Source organism: Carcharodon carcharias, chromosome 8 (genome assembly GCF_017639515.1).
Source record: "Carcharodon carcharias isolate sCarCar2 chromosome 8, sCarCar2.pri, whole genome shotgun sequence".
NCBI lineage: Eukaryota > Metazoa > Chordata > Chondrichthyes > Lamniformes > Lamnidae > Carcharodon > Carcharodon carcharias.
Genome location: NC_054474.1, coordinates 102,169,875 through 102,192,987, shown reverse-complemented (window position 1 = coordinate 102,192,987; position 23,113 = coordinate 102,169,875). Strand labels below are relative to the sequence as shown.

The window sequence follows — 23,113 nt, the reverse complement described above, 5'->3', positions numbered from 1 at the left end:
CTTTTCCGAGTTAGTGTCCTGATTCCTCATTTCTAAAAGCTTTCCCACGGCCGAAGTTAAACTGACCAGCCTCTAGTTGCTGGGTTTATCCTTGCATCCTTTTTTCAATAAGGGTGTAACATTTGCAATTTTCCAGTCCTCTGACACAAGCCCCTGTTGTCCAAGGAGGATTGAAAGAATATTGCCAGTAGTTTGAAATTACCACCATTACATATTTCAGTATCCTCAGATGCATCCCATCTGATCCTGATTGCAAGCAAACCCAGAATTTATTGCCCATCCCTGATTTGCTCTTGAGAAAGTAATAGTGGCCCTTATTCTTGAACTACAGCAGTCCTTGTAGTGAAAGTACTTCTACAGTGCTCTTAAGTAGGACTTCCAGGATTTTGACCAGCAGCGATGAACAACTACTTCACAACTTGTGTTGTCAGAACATCGGCAAATTCTCCACAGCCAATGTACCTTTTACTAATAAAAATGCCCCACTAGTGCTTCACAGTGGTTCTTGGCTGTTTCTATATACTTCTGATTCTTTAATTTCTTTTAATTGCTCAATTGAGATGGCATTTTACATAATAACTTTGTGATAAATGGTTGTTTTTCAGGTTGCAGGAAGGTTTGTAGTGGTGTTCCTCAGGGGTCAGTGTTGGGACCCTTGCTCTTCCTGATATATATTCATCTAGACTGTGGTGCGCAGGGCTACCCGCCAACTCTCCCTACCTCCTATCACCAAATATCAAATGTTTGCTTCCAGGACTGTCACTGACCTCATGTCCTTCCCTCCATAGCTTCTAACCTCATAGTCTCCCAACTCCACACTGCCCACTTCTACCTCCTTCCCAAAATCCACAAACAGGACTGTCCTGATAGACCCATCGTTTCAGCCTGTTCCTGCCCCATGGAACTAATTTCTCCCATCTTGCCTCCATTCTCTCTCCCCTTGTCCAGTCTTTTCCCACCTACATCCACAATTCCTCTGATGCTCTATATCATATCAACAATTTCCAGTTCCTTGGCCCTAACCGCCTCCTCTTTACCGTGGATATCCAATCTCTCTACACCTTCATCCCCCACCAGGACAGTCTGAGGGCTCTCTGCTTCTTCCTTGAAAGGAGGCCCAAACAATCCCCATCCACCACCTCTGTCCTCCACCTGGCTGAACTTGTTCCCTCACTGAACAATTTCTCCTTTAACTTATCTTACTTTCTCCAAATAGAGGTGTGACTATGGTTACCTGCATGGGCCCCAATTTTGCCTGTCTTTTTGTGGGGTATGTGGAACATTCCTTGTTCCAGTCCTATTCAGGCCCCCTCCCACAACTCTTTTTTTGTACGTCAATGACTGTATCGGTGGCACTTCATCTCTCGTCTGGACCTGGAAAAATTTACCAAGTTTGCTTCCAATTTCCATCCCTCTCTCATTTTCACGTGGTCCATCTCCGACAGTTCCCTTCCCTTCCATTTCTGGTGATAGACTTTCTACCAATATTCATTACAAGCCCACCAACTCCCACAGCTACCTCGACTATAGCTCCGCACACCCTGCTTCCTGTAAGGACTCCATTCCATTCTCCCAGTTCCTCCACCTCCGTCGCATCTGTTCCAATGATGCTACCTTCCAAACAGCATTTCTGGCATGTCTTCTTTTTTCCTTAACCGAGGGTTCCTACCCCACTGTGGTTGACAGGGCTCTCAACCGTATCTGACCCATCTCCTGCACCTCTGCCCTCACTCCTTCCCCTCACCCCCAAAACCATGATAGGGTCTTCCTTGTCCTTCCTTTTCACCCCACCAGTATCCGCATTCACAGGATCATCCTCCACCATTTCTGCCAACTCCATGATGCCAACACCAATCACATCTCTTTCCCCTCACACGCCGTCAGCATTCCATAGGCACCATCCCCTCCGTGACACCCTCGCCCACTCCTCATCCCCTTCCCACGGCACCTTCCCGTGCAATTGCACAAGGTGCAACACCTGCCCCTTTACCTCCTCCCTCCTCATAGTCCCAGGCCCCAAACACTCCTTTCAGGTGAAGCAGTACTTCACTTTCACCTCCTTTGGTTTGTTCTACTGTATTCGCTGCTCCCAAAGTGGCCTTCTTTATACTGGGGAGACTAAACACAGATTGGGTGACCGCTTTGCAGAACATCTTCGCTCAGTCCACAAGCATGACCCAGACCTTCCTGTCACTTGCCATTTCAACACGCCGTCTTGCTCTCATGCCCACATGTTCGTCCTTGGCCTGCTGCAATGTTCCAATGAAGCCCAATGCAAACTGAAGAAACAGCACGTCATCTTTGCAGCCTTTCAGACTTAACTCTTTTTTAATCCAATTTTTTAATTTTTATTTTTATTTTTTATATATTTTTTTATCCTTTTTCCCCAACACCCCCTCCCCCCATAGGGCCATCTGTCACTTGTTTCTATGTTGTGCTTTCACAGAGCGCTGACCCTTGTGCTATTGACACATTCTGCTATCTTATCTTTATGCCACTATCAGCACCTTCTTTAGTCTCTAACACTACCATTAACACTCCCTTTGTCTTGTGTCCATAACATCTTTGTCAACTCTCCTGAGCTCCCACCTATCCCTGACCTTCTATTTTGCTCCACCTGCTCCACTCCCTCTTTAACAGTATAAAATCCATCACATTTCTACTTCTCTTTAGCTCTGAAGAAGAGTCATACAGACTCAAAACAATAACCCTGTTTTCCTCTGTCTGCAGATGCTGCCAGACCTGCTGATATTTTCCAGCATTTTCTGTTTTTATTTCAGATTTCCAGTAGCTGCAGTTTTTTATTTTTATCTCAGCGCAAAGTGTGATTATGGATTTAAAGCAAGGAAAATGTGGTACTGGAAATCTGGAAATGTACTGAAGTGGAATATCAGTCCGAGACAGAACAACATCCTTCAAATGATCTGGAGATGGGATGGGAAGTGGTTACCCAATAATTAAGACAGATAGGAAGTTTACACTGATAACTATAAGGATGGGGCCTAAATTTAACTTTTCACCGACTGTTATGTTTTATAGATGATTACAGAACACTGAGTATTCTACACTGCTATGCTTAAACCATGTGTGGGAATCTAGGCAACTGCACTGATTGCCAATTTGTGTTTAAACCACCTTGTTTTTAAAAGTGCAGGAAGTTAGATTTATCTTAAAGATAATCTCTCCAAACTTCCACTAAAACAGTTACTTCATCCGTTTAACAATTTTACTTCAGCTTAAGAACCAGCAGCAAGTCTTCACTTTGTGGGCATTTAGCAGCAGAGGAGATATTTTCTCAGCACAATTGTACTCTAACCACCCACTGATTGATGGTATTGAACCTGTGTAGAATCTGCTGATACTCAAGCATTCCACACCAATACAAATTCCCTGACACACACAAAATAAAGAATCCAGTGAACACCATGTTATCCATTGTGATTGACTTCACCTTCAGTATCATGCATGCCTGTTCTTCTACCTGTAACTACCTTAACATGCCCCTTCTCAAAGAAGAAGGACAGAAATTGTTGAGTGCTGCCTCTTCCATCTTTTACCTGTAGAGAGAGGTTTGTGTCCCTGATAGGATTTTCTTTAGTTAAAAAAATGGAAATTTCTGCTCCTCCAGGTTTTAATGTTGGACAGATATTTGCGGAGTGATCAGCCTTGGAATCAATGAGCAATTCGAGATACAAGTATGGCTAGGCGGAAATAATTGTTCAGAGAAATTATGCATACAGCAATTGCACATTGTGTGTTCTTCAAAGAATTCCAGACCAATGGTTTTTAAAGCGTGCATCTACGGGTAGGACATGGACCCAAAAAGCTGGCACTGAGCAGTGAATTATAATGGGGAGTAACAAAGAATACATTGGACAAATCTTTGATACAGCAGTCAGTATAGCAATTAAAAAGTTGGAGCACTCTTGTTTAGGTTTATGTCAATAGAGTTCTATTTAAAGAACAATGATGATAGCTGTAACTGGTATCTGGTAGCTGCCTTTGTGAGATCAAATAGTTGAAAATCCAGTTTGTTTTCTGTCATAAGGTCACCATTTCAGTACTGGTTCATGTCAAAACAGCAATTTCTGATGCAAAAGACTCATCACACAGGAGTGGAGGGGAGAGGCTGCCAGCAGTGGTATCTCGGGTAAACCCCTGAAAATATATTATTTTTGGGTTGTCATGGGGAATGCAGAGCAGTACAGGGCTTCAGGAACCCTGGGTCATTGGCTAGCAAGAAGAAAGAACTTGAATTTATATAACACCTTGCACAATCTCAGGACATCCCAACAGCCGCTGAGGTACTCTAAAGAAATTCAATAGACAATTTGCATATTGCAAACTCCTGTCTTGTGCCTTTTTGATGGTGTAGTCAGGAGATGAACTCTTGTAGCCCAAGTGTTGATATGGCTGGCCTGGTTGAACTTTGGTTTGCTCCAAGATGTTGATGGTCGGGGAATCTGCAATCGTGGTGCCAGTGAAGATTGGGATAGAATGTTGAGCCTTGTCTTGTAATGGTAATTAATTAGCATTTATGGGACATAAGTGTTACCTGATACTTATCAGTCCAAGGGCAGAATTTTCCATGCTCATCAGCGTCGGGCGTCATGGCGGGCATGAGGGGATAATATGGCAGGAAGACCAAAAGTTAGTTCACAATGCCATGAAACCAGTTTGCAGTCATCTGCTCTGCCCATCAATGGCAGTCTCCGTTTCATGCTGCCACACACCCGGAACGTCATTTTAATACATTTGCATATCATTATAACCCCAGCTCTCTGGAATCATCCCTCCACATTAAATTTAGTGCCCACGTCAGCAGGAAAACATGCTGGTGCAGAACATGTCTTGACAAGTGTGACATGCAGAAGCCAGGACTTACCATCAGGGCTTTGATCCCATCACAGACATCCAAGGAGCAGAAGATGCCGGAGCCTGACAGCAACAGGACCCTGGATAAATGGACGCCATCGAGGGTCTACTTCGGGACATTAGTGTCTTGGCCATGGTTTACAATGGATGATCGTCAAGGGAGTGGAGAGGAAGATGTAGATTGGATTGGGAGAGGAAAGTGTATTGTGGGGTGGGAAAGGAAGGTCTAGGGAGAGGACTGGTGCGTTTGGGGGGGGGGGTGAGTTTGGGAGGAGGGGAACAATTATGTTGGGGGGGGTGAGGTTGGGAAGGGTGGAGGGAGTACGGGGTCTAATAGGTGAGAATATGGCAACTGGAGAGGTAGGTGTAAGGGGGGAGGAAGATGTAAGGGAAGGAGTCCGGGTGGGGGGGAAGGAGTTTGGAGGGGAGAAAGAACTTCAGGTGGAGGAAGAAGTTGTGAAGGGGGAAGGAGCCCAGAGTCGGGAAGGAGCCCAGAGTCAGGAAGGAGTCAGGGTGGAAAAAGGAGTCAGGGTGGAGGAAGGAATAAGTGGGGGAAGGAGTAAGGGGGGGATGTCCAGGTTAACGTGCAAAGAAGGGGTCTGTGGAGTTGATGACTGCCTCCTGGGACCGAAATGAGGATAGGAGTGGTAGGAGGAAATGGTGAGAACGAGAAAGGGCAGAGTGAAGTGGAAGGGTGAGAGTGTGACGGTAGCGGTAGAAGAGATGGCGAGGGTGATTGGTGGAGATTTGGAGGCAGACACAGACCCTTGGGGTGGAAAGGAGGTCAGAGAGGTCAGTATACATGGAGGTGGGATTCTTGGGAAGGTAGGGGAAGTGCACTTTCACCTGGACATCCCCAAAAGAAAAGGATTGTGCCTGGTAGGTGACAGTGGGGAGGTGGGAGGTGATGCCGGGGGCTGGACAGTGATGGGGGAAAGGAAATGGGTGACTGGGGTAGGGAAAAGGCCGGGGGAGCTGAAGACAAATTTTACCAGCTCCATGCTTCTAAGACAAAAAAATGAAAGGGGATTCATGTTGGGCGGGAACAGGTGCTGCATGGGAATGAGGTCAGTGGGTGGGTGGAGATGCAGGTCAGCTCAGATGGACAACTGAAAGAGAACGTCAGCAGGCAGCATTGAAAATGCTTGGGATCATAAGCTGAGTGTGATGGATGAAGGCTCCATGTGCATGGAAGAGCCCTTGCATGAGGCTCCGAAAGCCCCTGCCACACACACATTTCTCCCTCCAGAATCACTCGTGACCCCGGCTGCATGCAGCTGAATTGCTAGTTGGGGGTGGTGGGGGTTGGGGGGATGCAGTGGGAGGACTCTCAAGGTCTGTCAATGAAGCTCAAAGACACCATTACACATTATTCAGTGAAAGTGAATATATTTTCAGATTATAAAGTGACAAAATGTGTTCACCCATGCAACCAACTTTAATCAAAATTTCTTAACTTTTCTAAGCCTAACACTTCCAGGTACTGCTTCGACTTCCACAGCAGGTTTGGAGACAGCTTGTGCAATGGTTGGCCCTGTTGACTCTGATGACTTCGGGATATGTCCTCTGGGGAGCCGAGAGTTTGAGGGCCTCGGCTTGCTTTGGCTGTCTCTTGTGGGCCAGCTGCTCCCTCTGAGGCAATAGAGGGTGAGGTTGAAGGGGTCACAGGTGGAGAGGACAGCTCTGAGATTCCTCAGTGGATGACCTAGGGGAGTCTTGCTGCTGGTCCTCCTCCCTTTGAGTGCACGAGTGCCCCAGCCTGATTCCTTGAGGGGAAGGAAAATCTGGAGGGACATCGAGGTGCCCCATTCCGCATTCATATTGCCACTGCAGGAAGTCACCCATGGCTGCTGTGATGGAGTGCAGGTCTGCGTGCATCTCCACATTCTTCTAGGCCATGGTCTCCATGATGTCCGCCATCCTTCCCATGGAGACATCCATATGCGCACATGCGGGCACCTCTTCATCAAAGAACAGGCGGACGCACTCCTCAAACTCACATGCCAATTTGTTGAGGGCTTCCAACAGCTCCGCGTGATGTTCCCCCACCTTCTGCTGACTCTCACAATAAGTTGGAAGTGCGAATCCAGAGGCTCGTCATCTGACTTGGACCTCACAGATGCCTCTTCCCCAGCAGTTCTCCAAGCATCAGGGAGCTCAGCTGAACCTGCATCCTCCTGTTGTGACTTGTGTCCATGCAGTGACCAGCAGATTATGAACCTGAGCCTGCTCTAGATCTAGGTCCCACCAAGGTGTGTGTCTCTGCGCTGGTGGAAGGTGTGGGTAAGCACTGTGACCAGGCTGCTTATTTCCAGCTCTTCAATGGAGGTGGTGTTCTCTTGGTTGGAGGTGAGGACATGGGTGGAGCTGAGGGACTAGCTGACTGAGAGTGCCAGTCACTTGGCAAAGCCCCCTATGAACCAAAGTAGAGATAATTAGGGCATGGCAGCAGAGTCACTAGCAGGGGAGAGAGCACTCTCAGTTGCGTTGAGAGAGGGATAATGTGGTTCAGGATCCTCACATGGGTGTTCGCCGCCGACCTTACTGTTGCCGCAGGCACGGTCCACACCCTCACCAGTCAGCACGATGGCCGCTCCTCAAAGTGAGTGAGGGGCCTAATGTGGGCCACTCTACCCCTGGTCTGGGACCTCTCCCTGCTGTTGCTAGCCAACTTCTCCTGCATGAAAACAGATGGAGTGAATGTGAGGAAGTCAGAAGAAGAGTAATACGGACTTGAAACGTTAACTCTGTTTCTCTCTCCGTAGATGCTGCCAGACCTGCTGAGTTTTTCTAGTTTTTTATGTTTTTATTTTAAATTCATCATACTTTTTAAAATTAGGATATACTAGGGCAACGTTCCACATTATTGAGTAGATGACATTGTTATAACTGTACAGAATAGCTTGAGTGCAGGGCCGGCCAGGGCTTGCTATTGGTTCTGATGCAGATGTCTTTAGTGGTACAGCTGAGACATGTCAGGGTGTAAAACCTTCACCATGTCCAGTACACTTAATAACTTCTTAATGTCACAACTTTGTGGCAGAAGACTGGTCAGTGAAGTGCTTGGACCAGTTACCTGATTGTGGTTTATTTCAAGGGCTGGACCTCATTACTATGCTGCCAGGGAACTCTTTGCACTCTTTGGGGTCTCGCTGCAGTGTTCAGGCAAAATTAGGTGGGTGAGGGTTGGAGGTGCCTGACGCAGGAACAGCCCACATTATTCCTTTAGGCTGCACTTCTTATAGACCTACAATTCACTCACCTTTTTGGGCCACTCCACTTCACTGCCTGGTGAAGCAGGGCAGAGTGTGTAGTTGCTGGGGTATATGAGAGGAGACTAAGTTAGAATATTCACATGACACTTTTACTGAGATCTCTTGTTTCTTGAACTTACTTTCTGTGCTCTGCCTCCAGGGAATGGGGATTTATTTTGACATCTCTGTCTTCCATTCTTGGCTGGATATTATACAGCTGGTTTTTATTCTTTGTTTATTCTGAACCTTCTTTATTCTGAACGTTGCTAGCAAGGCCAGCATTTATTGCCCATCCCTAATTACCTTTGAGAAGGGGTGGTGAGCTCCCTTCTTGAACTGCTGCAGTCCATGTGGTGGTCCAGTGCAGTCCATGAAAGCTACAGAGCTTTTCCTGATCTTTTGTATGTGACCACTTAGCTCTGGGCGCAGCGTGCCAAACTTCTGGTATTTAGCTTGTAGCTCTGTGTTGTAGCTTCATTATGCTGGTTCTTCATTCTGAGGCATGCCTGGTGCTGTTCCTGACCCGCCCTTCAACACTTCTCATTGAAGAAGTGTTGGTCCCCTGACTTGCTGGAGCTGGAGGAGTGAAGAATGAGTCAGGTCATGGAAACCCTGGTTGTTTGGGAACTGTATCTTTTGCATGATGATAGAAGCCACAAACATTCATTTTATAGGTCTAACTGCAAAATTATATTTTGTGTTAAAATGCAGACCACCATGTGTCTCACTCTATAACTCTGTTGATTGAACTTGTCTGCATAAAAGTACTGATAAAGACAATTATTAAATCCACTTAATAAATTGTGACATTGCTTTGACTAGGGTTTATTAGGTGTACTGTACACACTTGATCATGAAACACCTTGTCAGCAGTGGCTGGGGGTATTCGCTGATTGAGAAGATCAAAAAAACAAAATGAGTCGTTCAGGCCTGTAAAAAGATACGTGAAAAGGAAACAGATTAAGTAATGGTTCATGTAGATTGCCTGAATGTATCTGATAACTATGATATTGCCTTAAATCATAACATGCTTTAATTCTATCTTGAACCTGGACCTGAATAGCAAACTTAAGGTTTTCTTGCGCAGGATGCAGAATATTGCTTGCCATGCCCTTTGCCTGCACTGACTCAGCTGCTGTTGGAATAAATATTTTGAAATCAGCTGCAGGTGTAAATGAATGATGGCGCAGGGAAACTTAAGTGAGCAAATTGGTCTCACCACATTAAAGGAGATCATTGTGAGCATAGCAGATCACGGAAATACCTGTCAGTCATCTGAGCTGTTTCATTGACCCTTATTATATAAACTGGAAAATGGCATAGAGCAGAGAATGGAGGCAGGATGTGGGTCCCTGATATCACTGCGACAGCTGCCTCTTAAGAGAACTTTGTTTTTCATTTAAAGTGTATTGCAACAGAGCTTTCAACTGAAGACAATAAGGGACTAACATCTTCTGTAATGCCTAAGAGGTGTGAAATGCAAACACTAAAATGCTTGACTGTTCTGATGATTTGGCAAAAAAATCATTGGAGATAATGCAGTAACTTAAAGATATGAAGCGTTCCTCAATTGGAGGGTTCATGGAAAGTCTCTGATGAACATTGACAATCACCTTTGGGTCTGCCCTCTTGACACATGTATGTTCACCAATATGGATCTATGCAGGCCTGTCCCGCCCAGTCAGAAGTATCTGTCCAAGTGGCAGTGTCCCAGGTACAAATATGCACTAATGCATACACAACTCTTTTGTACACATGGGGTGGAATTTAATGCCCCCTTTGCGGTGAATTCAGAGGTGGGTGGGGCCTTGTGACCAAGTGAGAAGGTGTGAGGTGGAGGTGAGGACAAGGGTTCTCAGGTGTAAAGTAGTAAAAGGCAAATTTAAAACTGAACTCATAAAATTCAGTTTCACACAAAAGGTTATTGAAACATGGAACATTCTGGAGCATCATTTAAGAAATGATTGGATATTGCAATGGAGGGACTGTAGGGTATTTTAGAATGATGGATTAAGATGGGCTGAACTGTCTTTCTCAGCTGAAGTAAGTATCTACTAATCTTGTGAGGTTCGGTGAAATGGGTGATTTAGGTGTCTTGGAGCCTCAGCCAAGTAAACCACTTTAATCACTCTAAGATATGTGGTTTCACAAAACAAAGTCTATTTTTTTCTGTTTTGTTAAGGTATGTTAAAATATTTATTATATTGAGGTTCAGATGCCCCAAAAAAAAAACTAGCTGCAGAACCCATATTCTGATTGCTGCTGTTATTGTACAGCCAATGGTAAATGTTGAGTTGTTCAAATTCCAAAAGGGAAACATGAAACATGTGCAACAACTTATTTTGCAATTTGTATAAATTTCGAGATTTGTGCCTTGAGCTCAGAAGTAATAAGACCACCAAGTCTTATAGGTTTTTACAAAACTAGATTAAGCATTTATTATAGAAGAAATGACTTTAAATACATACATATATCTACAAATTGCAACAATGATAGCTTCTAAATCCCCTACCTAATCTGACTCTCAGGTACACTTTTGTTAAGGCAACACTAAGACACATATTTTTGAAAGACCCAGGCAAACTAAACATTATCCTGAACAGCCGAATTCAAAGTGAGTTCTCTTAAAATTAGTCCTTGAAGATAGCAGTTTGAGGCATAGATTCTGAAGGCTTTTCACACTTGTAAGATCTTAAAATGCCTACCCTTACACACAGCCTTCACTCCTTTATACATATTTTCCCCTTTGAATACAAATTCCCATTGTTTCATTGTGTCTTTGGACTTTATCTTCCTGGTAATAAAAACTTCTCACAGCACAAAGTTTTACCAGTAATCTTTGGGAAAAATAAACACACTGTAAACTTCACCTGGCTAGGTGACACATTTCACCCTTCCTTTGAAAACAATCTAATCTGGTTTATTTAAAAATGCAAATGTCCTATTTACCTTATATTCTAAACTCCCCCATTTTTACCATGTTTTTTAAAAATTCATTCACAGGATATGGACTTGGCTGGCTGGGCCAGCATTTATTGCCCATCCCTAGTTGCCTTTGAGAAGGTCATGGCAAGCTTCCTTCTTGAACCTCTGCAGTCCATGTGGTATAGGTACATCCACAGTGCTGTTAGGGAGGGAGTTCCAGGATTTTGATCCAGCAAAAGTTTACATCAAAGCCTTCGGATCAGCTGCCTTTAATCCAATTAAGTCTCACACACACACACATATACACACACACGCACATAGACGTATCCCACTATTGCTCTATTTTACAATAAATTCCAATAATATTATGGAAATTATTATATCTTCTTGACACTGCACAATACTGGCAGTGCATCCAGATCATAACTCACAGTATAAAAATGTTTCTTCCCTTTGGATCTTGTGCTAAACACCTTTGATATGTGCCCTCTGGTTATTCTGCCAATGGAAATATTTTCTCCTTTTTTACTCTTATCAAAACTCTTCATAATTGTGAACACATGTATCAAATCTCCCCTTAACCTCTCTATCTCTCCAGATAACTAAAGTCCTTCATCCCTTGTCTCATTCTAGTAAATGTCCTCTGTCCCCTCTCCAATGTCTTGACTTAAATCCTGACCTGTGATGCAGAGAATCAAATGCAGTTCTCCAGTTGAGACCAGTTTCATTGGTGTTCCTACCGCTCCTCACAATCCAGTGACCCCTTTCCAAACCATGTTAGTGTGAGAAAAGGGCTGTACTAAGCCTTGATTCCCCCACCCCACCCCAACACCAAGACTTATGACTATATCAGGATAGTTGCATGGGTGAGATGCCAGAGGAAGTATACCCCAACAGGGATGGATACCTTCAGCAGAGAAGGGAAGAAACTATGGAGAGGGAGCACTGATCTGAACTGGAAAACCAGGCTTCTTTCAGACTTAAGGACACGTGAATTAAGAGCAGGAGTAGGCCATTCGGCCCCTTGAGCCTGCTCTGTCATTTGATTATTCATGGCTGATCTGATTGTGGTCTTAACTCAACTTTCCTGTCTGTCCCTCATAACCCTTGACTCCCTTGTGATAAAAATCTGTCCACCTCAGATTCATTGATCCAGCTTCCACAGACGAATGACCCTTTGAGAGAAGAAATTCCTCCTTGTCTCTACCTTAAATAGGACACCCCTCTGTCCCTTAGTCCCAGACTTCCCTCACAAGGGGAAACATTCTCTCAGCATGCACCCTGTTAAACCCCTAAGGGATTTTGTGTTTCAATAAGATCACCTCTCACTCTTCTAAGCTCCAATGGGCAGGATTTTCCCGTCAGCGAGCGGGGCCCCGCTTGTCATTGTGTAAAATGATGCGCGGTGACGTTGAGCGGAACTCCCGACGTCACCGTGTCCCATTTAAATTTTCCGGTAGGCGGGGGCTCAGCAAAATCAGCTGTGCACCCACCAACCTGTCAATGGCCAATTGAGGCCATTGACAGAGTAATTAAACTAATTAGTGGACCTGCCATTCCAACCTTAAGATTGGCGGGCAGACCAGGAGCCCCGGCGGGAATTAGAAAAAGCATGAAAACCTATCCACGGGCAGGATGAGGTTTCATGTATGCTTTAAAAAATTTTAATAACGTTTTTGTAAAAATTATGGACATGTGCTAATTTCTGTGACAGTGTCACATCAGGGGACAAGTTAGGGAAATTTTATTTTTCTGTTTTTAGCTTTTTCACATTTAGAGCTGATCTCCCTGGGGCAGCACTTAGCCTCAGGGAGGTGAGTGCACTCTTTCGTGTGCATGCGCGAAAGAGCGCACTCTCAATTTTGGAAATCCCCCCCACCACCCCCACCCCCCACCCCCTGCCCGCACAGGGAGCACACAGTGCTTCTGTGTGGACGTCACGCTGGGCGGACCTTAATTGTCCTTGTAAAATGGCTCCGCGCCACCAATTGGGGGCACCGATCGGAAGAGCGCCTGTGAGCGCCCACCCCTCAATTTCACCCTCAACGGGGGGAAAATCCTGCCCAATGAGTATATTCTGTATTCCTTCATTGGATGTGGGCATCGCTGGCTAGGCCAGCATTTATTGACCACCCCTAATTTTCCTTGAGAAAGTGGTGGTGAGCTTCCGTCTTGAACTGCTGCAGTCCATGTGGTGTAGCTACACCCACAGTGCTGTTAGGGAGGGAGTTCCAGGATTTTGACCTAGCGATGGTGAAGGAAGGAATGGTGAGTGGCTTAGAGGGGAACCTCCAGGTGATGATGTTCCCTTGTGTCTGCTGCCCTTGACCTTCTAGATGGTAGTGGTTGTGGGTTTGGAAGGTGCTGCCTAAGGAGGCTTGGTGAGTTCCTGCAGTGCATCTTGTAGATGGTACACACTGCTGCAATTGTACGTCAGGGGTGGGGGGAGTGAATGTGGATGGGTTGCCAATCAAGCGGGCTGCTTTGTCCTGGATGGTGTCAAGCTTCTTGAGTGTTGTTGGAGCTGCATTCATGCAGGCAAGTGAAGAATGTTCCATCACACTCCTGACTTGTGCCTTGTAGATGGTGGACAGGCTTTGGGGTGTCAGGAGGTGAGTTACTTGCTGCAGGATTCCTAGCCTCGACCTGCTCTTCCAGCCACAGTGTTCATATGACTAGTCCAGTTCAATTTCTGGTCAATGGTGACCCCCAAGATGTTGACAGTCGGGGATTCAACAATTCAACATTTAACGAATGTTACTTGCCATTTGTCAGCCCAAGCCTGGATATTGTCCAGGTCTTGTTGTATTTGGACATGGATTGCTTAAGTATCTGAGGAGTTGCGAATGATGCTGAACATTGTACAATTATCAGCAAATATCCCCACTTCTGCACTTACGATGGAAAGAAGGCCATTGTTGAAGCAACTGAAGATTTTTGTTCCTAGGCCACTACCCTGAGGAACTCCTGCAGTGATGCCCTAGAACTGAGATGATTGACTTCCAACAACCACAGCCATCTTCCTTGGTGCTAGATATCACTCCAACCAATGGAGAATTTTCCACGATTCCCATTGGCTCAACTTTTGCTAGGGCCCCTTGATGCCACACTCCGTCAAATGCTGCTTTGATATCAAGGGCAGTTACTCTCACCTCACCTCTGGATTTCAGCTCTTTTGTCCATGTTTGAACCAAGGTTGTAATGAGGTCAGGAGCTGAGTGGCCCTGGTGGAACCCAAACTGGGTGACAGTGAGCAAGTTACTGCTGAGCAGGTGCTGCTTGACAGCACTGTTGATGATCTCTTCCATTACTTTACTGATGATGGAGAGTAGTCTGATGGGGTGGTGATTGGCCAGGTTAGATTGTCCTGCTTTTTGTGGACGGTAATACCTGGACAATGTTCCACATTGCCAGGTAGATGCCAGTGTTGTAGCTGTAGTAGAACAACTTGGCTAGGGGTGAGGCAAGCTCTGGAGCACAAATCTTCAGTACTAATGCCGGAATGTTGCCAGGACCCATAAACTTTGTAGTATCCAGTGCCTTCAGCTGTTTCATGGAGTGAATCGAATTAGTTGAAGACTGGCAGCTGTGATGTTGGGCCCTTCTGGTGGAGGCCGAGATAGATCATCCTCTTGGCACTTCTGGCTGAAGATTGTAGCAAATGCTTCAGCCTTATCTTTTGCACTGATATGCTGGGCTCCTCCATCATTGACGATGGGGATATTTGTGTATCCTCCCGCTCCAGTGAGTTATTTAATTGTCCACCACCATTCATGACTGGATGTTGCAGGATTGCAGAGCCTAAATCTAATCCATTGGTTGTGAAATCACTTAGCTCTGCTTATCACTTGCTGCTATTGCTCTTTGGCATGCAAGTAATCATGTGTTGTAACTTCACCAGGTTGACACCTCACTTTTAGGTATACCTGGTGCTGCTCCTGGCATGCCCTCCTGCAATCTTCAATGGGCATTTAATCTTATCATACAGCAGCTAGTGTATAAAAAGAGGCAGCATCAAGTCGGGAGAATTTATAAGCAGTGATTGCCACTCCTTGAAAGAGCTGGCCTCTATCTCCCAAATTTTTGCCCACTCACTTAACCTATCTCAATCCCTTTGTAGACTCCTTGCCTTCTTCACAACTTACTTTCCTACCTATCTTTGTGACATCATCAAATGTAGCTACTGTATATTTGGTCCCTTCATCCATATCATTGATGTAAATTGTAAGAAGTTGAGGCCCCAGCACTGATCCCTGTGGCATTCCACTGGTAACTGCTTGCCAACCCAAAATTGATCAATTTATCCATATTCTCTGCTTCCTGTTAACTAACAAATCCTTTATCGATGCTAATATGTTACCCCCACGCCATGAGCTCTTATTTTATGTAGTAACCTCTAATGTGGCACCTTGTCGAATGCCTTTTGAAAATCCAAGTACGAACATCTACAGATTATTTTTTATCCACCTTATTTGTTACTTCCTCAAAGAACTTCAATAAATTAGTCAAATGTGATTTCACTTGCACAACAGCATGCTGACTCTGGCTGATCGTATTCTGATTTTCTAAATGTTCTGCTCTTACCTCCTTAATAATGGATTCTTCCATTTGACAGATGTTAGGCTTACCTGGCCTCTAGTTCCCTGCTTTCTGTTTCCCTCCTTTCTTGAATAGAGGCAGTACGTTAGCAATTTTCCATTCTGCTGGGACCTTTCTAGAATCTATGGAATTTTGGAAGTTCACAACCAATGCATCTACTATTTCTCCAGTCACTTATTTTAAGACTCCAGGATGAAAACCATCAGGTCCAGGGGATTTGTCAGCCTCTAATTCTAATAGTTTGATTAGTACATTTCATCTAGTGATTGTAATTGCCTTTAGTTGCTCCCTCCCTTTTACCTTTTGATTTTCAAGTATTCTTGATGTATTTTTGTTTTTTCCACAGTGAAGATAGGCACAAAATAGCTGTTCAACACTTCTGCCATTCCCTTGTTTCCCATTATTAATTTCCCATTCTCACCCTCTAAGGGACCAACTTTAGTTACGCGTTTCCTTTTTAAATACATGTAGAAACTCTTACTGCCGGTTTTTATATTTCTAGCTAGCTTTCTCTCATTGTCTAATTTCTCCCTCCTTATTTTCTAAAACCTGCCCAACTTACCACTAACCTTGCGGTATTGTATACTTTTCCTTTCATTTTGATACTATCCTTAACTTCCTTAGTCATGGATGGTGCATCCTTCTCATAGAGCCTTTCTTTCTCAATGGAATATATATTTGCTGTCTGCCACTGTTTCTCTACTTATCTACCTTTTAATCTATTTTCTCAGTTCACTTTAGCCAATTCTGTCCTTACGCCTTTGTAATTGCCTTTATTTAAGTTTAAGACACCAATCTTAGACTCACACTTTTTACTCAAGCTCAGTGTGAAATGATATCATGTCATGATCTCAAGTTCTGCCGAACAAGTACTTAAACTTCATTGTTTAATGTTCAAATTGCTCCATTAACATGAAAATGTAACGAGCATTTTGGTCTCTGGCAGTGTAGTTCGAGCCTGCTAATCCTTCCAATTGAGATAACAGTATCCCTAGAATAGCAGTACACAGAACTGTCTCAAAACAGTATTTATGAAAATTCTCCTAAAACATCTATTGTATGAAATGTAATGAATGGAATGAAGTTTTCCCTTAGTTTTACCGAAAGTGGCTTTTCTTTTGAGAAACCATACATTTTAAAGTGATAAAAACAGTTCAGTTGGCTTAGACTCCAAAACCCCTAAATGCCTATTTCACAGAACCTCACAAGATTGCTAGGAGGCTGTTTGTTCAGTCCATCTTAATCCATCATCCAAAAATACCCCACTGTCGCTGCACCTAATCCTTCCTTAACTGATTCCTGCATGTTCCATGTTTCACCCACCTTTTGTGTGAAGATGTTTGCGCATGTTCATTCGACTGTACCATCAATCTTTTGATTGTGTCATTTATATATTGTAGGTCACAAAGGTTGAATTTTGAAGTATCGTCACCAAATGGAATTCTACTATTCAGAGAAGCCAGCAAAATGATTTCTACTTATGGTATGAAATTCAGAGCTCCTGTGCTCAGGGTGATATGTGTTGGTGGACATATGAATGTCCACACGTGTGAGTATGTGTGCATGAGTGTCTGCCTATGCTTGTGTGTAGGCATGTGTTTTGGGTGTTTTGTACAGCCGTATGCGTGTCTCTGGCTGTGTGTGCATCCACAGATCTCATTCAGATACCTCACTCATAAACACCCAAAGAATGTAGTTGTTCAAATAAATTGCTGACTCTGGAAGTTTCCAGGGAATATAATGAAAGCTAGGAATATAAACCTAAATATAAATGTGATCAAGATGTAACTAGATTAGATTTTCAAATGACAGATGAGACAATGGGTACAAGGGATTGATCTATGGAAAAGTGATGGGTTTGTTAAACTTGGTGGCCTTTTCCTGATGTGAAAGTTCTAACTGTATCCCATTAAAAGATGCAGTAGCAGATCCAACATGGATTTGCTGGCAGGCCAAGGAATGGGAGTCGAGCATCAGTGGGAATGGGTAGTTCAAAGAAAGCAGCGAGCGATGAATGTGATGGGACCTGTGTGTTGTGGGATTACAGGAAGAGACATGACAGGGAGCAAACAGCAGGCAAGGACCAAAGCCTATTAGAGACAGGAAATCCAGATAAGCGGTGGAGGCCTTCTGGGCAGCAGCAGTGCAGTGAGGTCTACAATATTCTGACAAGCATTATCCATCTTAATTATGGATTGCATTATTTTGTATGTTGTTAGGCTGTACTCAGGAACTCCCAGGGTGCCTGAAAGGCAGGTGAATTTTTGCACATTGTATTATGTTTTATGTTTTCCACACCAACCCAATCAGAAAGCTTGCACATGAGACTTCAGATGGACAGAGACTAAATGAATATGAATATATATAATGAAGGAATTAATAAAATAATTTTGAACAGAAACAGCAAATTTGTACTAGGATATATTGCACAGTATTTTTTTCCAAGGGTGGACTGTAATAATTGAAATAACCTTTTCACATTATATTGTGAATCCTTCTAACAAACAGCACAGTTGTTTCATTAAGAGAGGCTTGGGTGTACTCATACAAGGAACACGACTTTCTGCCACCCTTCCCCCACCCACCCAGCCCTTTCCCGGTAAGGCCAGCGGTGGCTGGTGAAGACATCGCCTCCCCCTGCAAGAAGACCATCAGGCCCCCACCCAACTTCCATCCATCATCGGTGACACCCACCTGGACTTTTTCCTCCTTCCCTCCTGTGCCTCCCTGTCCTTTACTCCTCTCCCTCCTCTCCTCTCCTGCCAAAAAGAGGGGAGGTTATTCCAACCTTTCTCCCCCCTCCCCTCCCTAGGGAGGAAATATATATTTTTAAAAAAACACAATATATATAATATATATATATTTAAAAAAAACATTAAAAAATGGCCAATCCTTCCCAGGGTGGGCGTGGCTCTGGCCCAAAGGCCAGTTCACCATTGCCTGTGGCCGGGCCCTCGAGGGCTAATGTGGAGGCGGTTTTGTCACCAATGGCAGGGCCTCCAAAAAAGACTTATGCGGGGGTGGCTGCTTCTGCGGTTTCTGCTGCTCCCGCTGCTCTGTCACCATTCCGCCTCCTAACGAGGGCCCTCGGGGTGAAGTGCTATGCTCACCCTAGGATGACAATAGAGAACTGCGTAAAGGCTATGGCTGGGGTCGTCGGCCCCTCAGCCATTGTCGCGGCCTCTAAAATGTACGGGAAGGCCATATTTTTCTTGAGGTCTGAGCGGGCGGTGCAACTCGCCCTCCAGAAGGGGCTCACTGTGGGCAGGAATTTTCTGGCGGTGGATCCCCTTGAGGTCACCGCCCAGAGAATTATTGTATCAAATGTCCCGCCCTTTCTATCCAGTGAGCTCCTCCTCCCCCACCTTAATAAACTGGGGGAGGTCAGGTTGGGGGTTGCACCGATCCCACTCGGCCTCAAAGACTCGGCCCTCCGCCACGTTTACTCCTTCCGGTGCCAGGTTTTCGTCCGCTTGGCCCGGGAGGAGTGCCTGGAGGGGGCATTTTCTATTAATTTTGAGGGGACCACCTATCGGGTCTTCTGGACCGCGAAGGGCGTGCGGTGCCATGCTTGTAAAGAGGCGGGGCACGTGAGGAAGAACTGCCCTGTCTCCAAGGCCACGAGCCCCACCCAAGCGGCCTCGGCTGGCACGGCCCCTCCTCCCCCCGCCACCACTCCATCTCCCTCCCCGCAAGGGGAAGCGACGCTGGCAGCCACTGCCATCTCGGCTGCCGGTGAGGCGGGGGGAGAGCCCCCGCGCCGTAAGAAGGTGCAGAGGAAGGCACGCAACACGGAGGCAGCCCCTGAAACGCCCCAACCCCCCCAAACACCTGCAAGCACCGGCTCGGGGGAAAAAACATCATCCGGCCCCGGCGTCGTGTCCGCGTGTGCTCCCGGGCCCATGGACGCTAAGGCGCCGAGTGCTGGGCCCGGCATCGTCCCTGCGCGTGCTCCCGGGGCTGGCGGGGAAAAGACGCGGGACCCCGAGCCGGGGAAGGAAACATCCAAACCCCAGAGGGTGGAGTGTCCGGGAGGGCTGGACAAGGAGGAGGGGGCCTCGGAGATGGAGGTCTCCCTAGGCCCCAGCCTGACCCGGAAGAGACGTCATCCTTCGGAGGAGGAAGTGGGCGACGCCCAAACTGCAGAAGTTGGGTGTGTCCCTTCCCCTGATGCAGAGGTGGTGGCGTCTCCACCAAGTAAAACCTCGCCCTGCCCTCTGGGGAATCTAAAACCCCTACCCCCACCACTGTTCCCCCTACCAGCCTGCTGCAGTCCCCTGAACAGGGCCCCTCCCTCGAGGTGGTTCCCGACTCGGACACACTCAATACCCCCGAGGTACCTTCTGGCTCGTCGGGGGACTGCAGCCTTCATAACTTAAAAAATTTTAATGGGTCATTGGGTGGCGGTGAGAAGGAAGGCCTTCCAGCTCCCTCCCAATCCTTGGCACCGGGCGTCCTAGTTTTAGGTCAGGAGCTTGTCCTGAGCTCCCCGGACGACCCGGTGCCAGGAGGAGAGCGGGCATCAGACATGCCGTCGCCCTCTGACCCGAAAATGGTAAAGGAGACCAGAGAGGACCCCTCTGGCCTTGATCCTGGGGGTTGGATCGAGTTACAGGTGGAGCCAGCTGGCAGCTCCAAGCCAGCCCCCATACTCAATGCGGGGGAGGGGTCGGAAGCTGGAGGCGATGACCCGGAGGAGGACGGGGTGTCGGTGGTGAGCGCTGGAGATTACGCTGAGTCGCTCTCTAGTGAGGCGGTGGATCCCCTGGTGCCCTCCACTGACTCCCCCTCATCCCCCCAAGGGAACTCCGGGACTTTTTGGCGAGTCATCGCGGTCGCTGAGACAGGATCCAGTTGGCCTTGGACCGGTGGCGTTCTTATCCGCTGGTGTTTTGGTCCACTCGCGAGGCTCTCAAGGCTCCAGAGTTGGACAGGAACGCTCGGCAGAGCGTCCAAATGTTTCTTGCTGGAGGTTGTCGGGATTGGTTCTGCGCGGGCCGGGCATCGGGGTGGTCCTTTCGGCTTATGCCGATGACGTGCTCCTAATGTTTAGTGACCCGGCTGACCTGCGGAGGATGCGCGAGTGCCAGGAGGTCTACTCTGCCGCTTCTTCTGCCAGGATCAACTGGGATAAATGTTCTGGACTCCTGGTCGGTCAGTGGCAGATGGATCCCCTACCCAAGGAGCTCAGGCCTTTCACCTGGAGCAGGGCCAGCCTCCTCTACCTGGGGGTCCATCTCTGCCCTGCTGAGGAATCCTGGCCGGCGAACTGGCAGGAACTGGAGACGAAAGTCACCGCTCGCCTGCGGTGCTGGACAGGACTGCTCCGAGTGCTGTCTTACCGGGGTCGAGTTCTGGTCATAAACCAGCTGATCGCCGCCATGTTGTGGTATCGGCTGGTCACTTTGACCCCTCCCCTGGACTTTGTCACAAGAATCCAGAAATTGTTAGTTGACTTCTTCTGGGACAAAAGATTGCACTGGGTCGCTGCTGAGGTTCTGAGTCTCCCGCTTAGGGAGGGTGGTCAGGCGCTAGTGTGCCTATGCACACAGGTGGCGACTTTCTGTCTTCAGACCCTGCAGCGATACCTTTAGGTCGAGCCTCCTCCTAGATGGTGTGCCCTGACGACGTATTTTTCCGTCAGGTGCACGGCCTGAACTATGACGTGCAGCTCCTGTTTATAGAGCAGAGGGGCCTCGGTGGCTCCTTACAGGCGTTGCCCGTCTTTTACCAGGACCTGATCAAAGTCTGGAACATGGTAGCCTCACGACGCAGCTCTCTCCCGTCAGGAGTAGTGGCTATCGTCAGAGAGCCGCTGCTCAGGAATCCGCCCCTCCGTCCTTTTCAGTGGTTGGCGGAGAGGAGGGCTGTGGCCGCAGGGGTGACCAGGATCGGGAACGTGCTGGGTGGCGGAGGACTGGGCTGGATGCTCCCGCAGGAGCTGGCGTGTCGTGCATCTGTGAGTGTCCAGGTCGCAGCCGATGCCATCCAAGACCTGAGAACAGTCGTGATCGGACCCGATGTAATTTTGGGTCTCAAGGTGGCCCGGGTGCGCGGTGGTCTTCCATCTGAGCGTTCCCCTGTTCGGACAGAATTCCACATTGGCCCCAAGCCCCGAACCTTCCCTAGGGTGCTGGCGCCCCACAATATGAGCCGCCTCGGGGACATGCCCTCTGTGCCATTTGGCACGGCGCGGAGGAGCTTTTTGTATGGACTGCTGCTGCACACCTTCCATTTTCTCGCCCTTGTCCGTCGCCCGGACACGCCCTGGGGTGCCTTGTTGCTGTCTGGCGGCGGAGGCCCCCGATGGGAGGCCCTCTATGGAGGTGTCCTCCCCCTTTCTATCAGGGACCTGGGTTGGAGGGTGTTGCATGCAGCAGTCCCCTATAATCGTAGGATGCATAGGTCCACGGACTCCCAGGACACATGCCCTTGTTGCGGTCTTGTGGAGTCCGTGGACCATGCATATATAGGGTGTGGTAGGCAGCACTCCCTTTTTAGTTACTTGAAAAACCTTTTATTAATGTTTTGTTTGCACTTCAGCCCCACGCTCCTGATCTATGGACACCCGGTGCGGAAGTGGGTCGGGAAGGAGGAGGATCCCCTCGTGAACCTGCTCCTGGGCCTGGCCAAGTTGGCTATTAACAGGTCCAGGCAGCGGGCGATCGATGGGGGAGTCCTGCCCGATTGTTTGTCCCTCTTCCGCGGCTACGTTCGCGGCCGGATGTCCCTGGAGAGGGAGCACGCAGTGTCTGCTGGCACACTCGAGGCCTTCCGTGCTAGGTGGGCACCGCAGGGACTGGGGTGTTTTATTGACCCCTTTTATCACATTTTGGTTTAAAGTTTGTAAGGTTCCTTTAAACTTTGTTCTTGGTTTTACAGCTGACCTGAATTAGGGGCTGTGCCTGATTTATCCTAATTTTGTTAATTTAGTTTAATTGTTTTAACTCAACAAGAGTTACAAGGAACACGAAAAAAACACACAGGTGCAGCAAGTGATTAGGAAGGGAAATGGCATGATAGCCTTTATTGCAAGGGGATTGGAGTACAGGATAAAATAAGTCTTGCTACAATTGTACAGGGATTGGTGCCACCACATCTGAAATACTGGCCTGAATTTTTCCCGCATCGGGCGGGCTTGGCGGGAGCAGGTGGGGGTGGTCGGGAAGCCGACCTCTGCCCACAACCTGCTCCATACCGTGGTTTCACGTGGGCGGGCCAATTAAGGCCCACACTGCGTGGATTGCGAGCAGTAGCACTGACTTGTGCGGGCAGGGGGAGGAGGGAGAGCGGGCCTGGAGCACAGTTCATGCATGCACGGAGCTGACCCCAGGGAGATTGCAGCGCTTTTTGAAAAAATTAATAAATACAATAAAAATTCAATGAAACATGTTCTCTCATGTCACATGAGATGGGACATGTTTTTAATTTCAAAAGAAAGTTTTTACATAATTCGTAAT

The 23,113-nt window shown here is 47.1% G+C and overlaps 1 protein-coding gene across 1 annotated transcript in view; it reads left to right on the top strand.

The window, feature by feature from the left end:
• The window catches only part of LOC121281476 (ran-binding protein 17-like), a gene marked incomplete at its 5' end in the record, with an annotated part of 1,080,904 nt that overhangs the window by 721,396 nt on the left and 336,395 nt on the right, over positions 1-23,113 (top strand). The window contains one exon of the mRNA XM_041194421.1: positions 17,054-17,136. Within this exon, the coding sequence (XP_041050355.1) occupies positions 17,054-17,136 (83 nt within the window). The remainder of the gene's footprint in view (positions 1-17,053; positions 17,137-23,113) is intronic.